At 43.3% G+C, this 3,920-nt stretch overlaps 1 protein-coding gene across 1 annotated transcript in view; it reads right to left on the minus strand.

The window, feature by feature from the left end:
- The window catches only part of GON4L (gon-4 like), a 78,282-nt gene that overhangs the window by 68,969 nt on the left and 5,393 nt on the right, over positions 1-3,920 (minus strand). The window contains exons 2-3 of the mRNA XM_019662497.1: positions 227-876; positions 72-144 (exon numbers count right to left, since the gene is read on the minus strand). Coding sequence (XP_019518042.1) covers positions 72-144; positions 227-850 — 697 coding nt within the window. The 5' untranslated portion in view covers positions 851-876. The remainder of the gene's footprint in view (positions 1-71; positions 145-226; positions 877-3,920) is intronic.

The raw sequence follows: 3,920 nt of genomic DNA on the forward strand, positions 1-3,920 counted from the left end.
CCCCACGTCCCAAGCAGTAGTCTCTCCCTCTACACTGCTGACCTCCTCCACAAGCCCCACTTTATGGATACCCACAAACGGCCATACACAGTTCATCCCTCCAGACATGAAGGATACGAGAAAGAAAAGAACACAGAAGAGGATCTAAGGAATGAAAGGGGAGAAGAGAGTCTCCACCCATTCACAAAGTTCACTGCTGACCCTTAGGAGTACCTCAGTTCTAAGCCCACCCCAAACTGGCACCCCCGTCAGAAACACGCATGGTCTGTGAAGGCGCTGCAGAGCACAGCAGCAAACTGGTGCGGACACAAGGGAAACGCGGCCTGAATACCCGGCATATCTTACCTCCTTCCTCCTTGACTTCTTCACTGGCTTCTCCTGCAAAAGGCTCCTTTGTGAAAGGATGATCACCTCTGTCTTCTTGGGTAACTGGCCTGGGCCTGAGTGTCATTTTCTTCCCTCTCCTTGAGCCAGTGGCCTGGAGGTTTTCTTTACCAATGTGTGGATTAAGGAGCTGGGGAGACTCCAAGGACGGTAGGGTGAGTCCCTTAGAGATGGCCCCATCAACAGCTTCTGGAACTGGTGCACTTGGGTCCTGGCTGAGTCCCCTAGAGCTCAAAGACGGATCCTCCACACCAAGCTGATTGCCTGTATCCTGCACAGACTGAACCTCGAGGCCAGCTGCTCTACTGTGACTCGGACCCCAGGACAGAGACACGGATCCCAAGTCTTTAACCTGCTCAGATTCTGGTCTAACGGCTGACTCTGGGTCTAAGTCACCTTCCTCCTGGTTGCCCTGATGCTGTGGGGACTCAGTCAGTGTAGTTCTTCTCTTCTTACTGGGCAACATTTTAAAAGTCCTACTTTTGTTCCATTCTGAAAGGATAAAAGCAAGTTCTTATCACCCTCATATTAATTGTGATAATAGTATTTCCTCAAACATCTTGTCACTTACTCGTGCTCAATCATGAGCACAGTTCTTTACACCAAATACACAACCTCCGGTTAGGTGAGAGTTGAGAGACAGCAGTTAGAGCGCCTGAGTTGAAACTGTAACTCTACCACTGATCAGTAAGTTCTCTTGGCCAAGTGACTTAACCTCTCTAATCTTGTTTCCTCAACTGTAAAAAACAATTGTTGCTACCTCACAGAGTTGTTACATAGTAAGTGATGAGTGTTCGTTATTATTATTAACCATCAGGAGGGTAGAATAGCAGGATCCTGAGAGCAAACTGTGAGTCAAACTGTCTGGATTTGTTTCCGGAGTCAGCTTCTCTCCAGCTTTGTGACCCTGTGTAAGTTACCTAGCCTGAATCTCACTTTCTTCAGCTAAAAAATGAAATCAAAACAGCACCTACATCATTAGATAGTAATTTATTAGATCAATAACTGTCTTCTGTTGTTGTTTCCATAAACAGGTATTTCCATTAACAGAAACAATCCAAAAGCAAAGTGCAGCTGTTTGAAGAGGTTAGACCACATTAAGGGAATTTTGTGTTGAAAGCGAGAGATTCCCACCGTTCTCTACACTGTTGCTTCTGGACTCTTGGCTTCGAATTCCAATGATCACATTTTAAAGGCAACACTAACCTAAACTGGAAAGTATCTTCTTTTATGTTATAGCACCTATTCGCAGATGTCTTTGATAGTATGTATCACTTCTGTGATTGCCTCTAGTTTTCTTCCCAGCTCCCCTCCCTCCAAAACTATGTACTTTTTCAAGAGGACTCTTTCAAAGAGTGCTAGTACTCGGGCAGATACTGCCCTACAGCAGACACTCAATGAACGTTCCCTGAATAAATGAATGAATGAAAGGGGGCGTGCATTTCCTATTCTGTGCTTACTCCTACGCAGCATTTGGACCAAGAGTTAAGCATTATATGGAAACCGAGTGCATCTTCCTACCCCTGAGAAAACTTTACTTGATAAAACAGGTCCAAGAATAGAATAAGCTGCTTTGTATTACAGTGAGTTCTTCATCACTGACAATGTTCTACCAAAGGCTGAGGGCCCATCTATCAGGGCACTAGATGAAAGCTTGGACCACAGGGCTGCAGAAGGAAGTTCTTTCTAACGGTTAAGAGTCTGAACTATAGGGCCGGCTGAGNCACATTCATATAAAAATTGAACAAATATATAAATAAATGAGGGACAAGGGATAGCTCTTCTTTACAGAAAAATTCCAATTAATAAAGGTCGAAGGAATAGGAGAAATTGAAAATCACCATTAAACGACACCATACTAATTGTTAACAGGCGATCCACCAAGGGATGTTAAAATTAGTGGTCAAAAGTTTGAGGGTAAACAGGATATGTGCAGTTTCAAAGTATCTCCTGCAAGATACGTAGTAATTACAAAAGGAATAAAGGCAAACAACAGAATAATGAACCAACATTTTACCAAAAAAATCTACAAATGGCAAATAAACACATGAAAATATGATCTATAGCATTATTCATTAGGGAAATGCAAGTTAAAACCACAAAGAAACCGACGTACTACAGTGAATAAAATTGAACTCTGACAACTGCTGGCAAGGATGAGGATCAACTGTAAATCTCACACATTGCTGGTGGGAACCCAAAATGGTGCAGTCACTTTGGAAAACAGTTTGGCGGTTTCTTATAAAGTTAAACATACACTTACCATGAGCCCCAGCAACGCCACTCCTAGTTATTTACCCAAGAAAAATGGAAACTTATGTCTATCAAAGGCCTACATGAGACGGCAGCTTTAATCACACAGGCAGAAACTGGAAACCCAAATGCCCATCAGCTAGTGAACAAAAAAACAGATTGTGGTGTATCTATGCAATAGAATACTACTGCGCTACGAAGACGAACATGAATGGATCTCAAAAGCATTACACTAAGTGAAAAATACCAGATGCAAAAGGCTACATACGCTATGTCAACATATATACACATGACACTGTGGAGCAAAAGTGTAAGAACAGAAATGAGATCAGTGGTTGCCAAAAACTGAGAATGGAGGCCTGCAAAAAGGAATGGGGGAACTTTGAGGGGAGGAAAGTGTTCCATACAGTGACTGTGGGGGTAATTATACATTTTTCAGAACTCACTGGATAAGTTTTATTGCATGTAAATGATCACAATAAAGTTGACATTAAGAATCAATATCTCAGGCCGGCTGAGTAGCTCAAGAGTGCGAGCTCTAAGCAACAGCAGTTCGATGTCCGCCCAAGCTGAGCTGCCGCTGAGATGCCAACAAGTGGCAGGATGGCTCACCTGGTAAGAGCACGTGCTCCTAACAACAAGACTGCCTGTTCGAGATGGTGGACTACACCTTCCCACAACTAAAGATTAACTCGGCACCATGAGCTGAGCTGCGACCCGGATGGCTCAGTGGATAGAGCGTGCACTCTTAACAACAAGGCTGCTGGTTCGATTCCCACATGAGATGGTGGCTACGCTCACCCGCAACTAATTGAACACAGCGCCTTGAGCTGAGTGGTGCAACTGGATCTGGAACTGAGCCTGCTCCACAACTAAGATAGAAGGACAACAACTTGGCTGCTCCCCTTCCCCAACTCCCTAATAAAATATTTAAAAAAAAAAAGAAGAAAATGTAGGATATTCAAACAACAGAATACTATATAGCAATAAAAATGAGTAATCTACAAGCACATGCAACAATGTGGACCAATTTCATAAACATAATGCTGAGTAGAAAAAGGCAGTCAGGAAACACACACATATGATTCCGGTCACATGAAGTACAAAACAGGGGAACCAGTCTATGCTGCTGAAGTCAGGGTAATGATTACCCGTGGGTAGGGTGCTGGAAGTAACTGAGAGGGAGGACTTTGGGGTACTCATAATATTCAATCTCTGAAAATTTGGAGAACTTGGATATCTTAGGACAGGTGCAGTTTTCTGCATATTATACTTCAAGAGGG

Source organism: Hipposideros armiger, unplaced genomic scaffold (genome assembly GCF_001890085.2).
Source record: "Hipposideros armiger isolate ML-2016 unplaced genomic scaffold, ASM189008v1 scaffold_378, whole genome shotgun sequence".
Taxonomy (NCBI): Eukaryota; Metazoa; Chordata; class Mammalia; order Chiroptera; family Hipposideridae; genus Hipposideros; species Hipposideros armiger.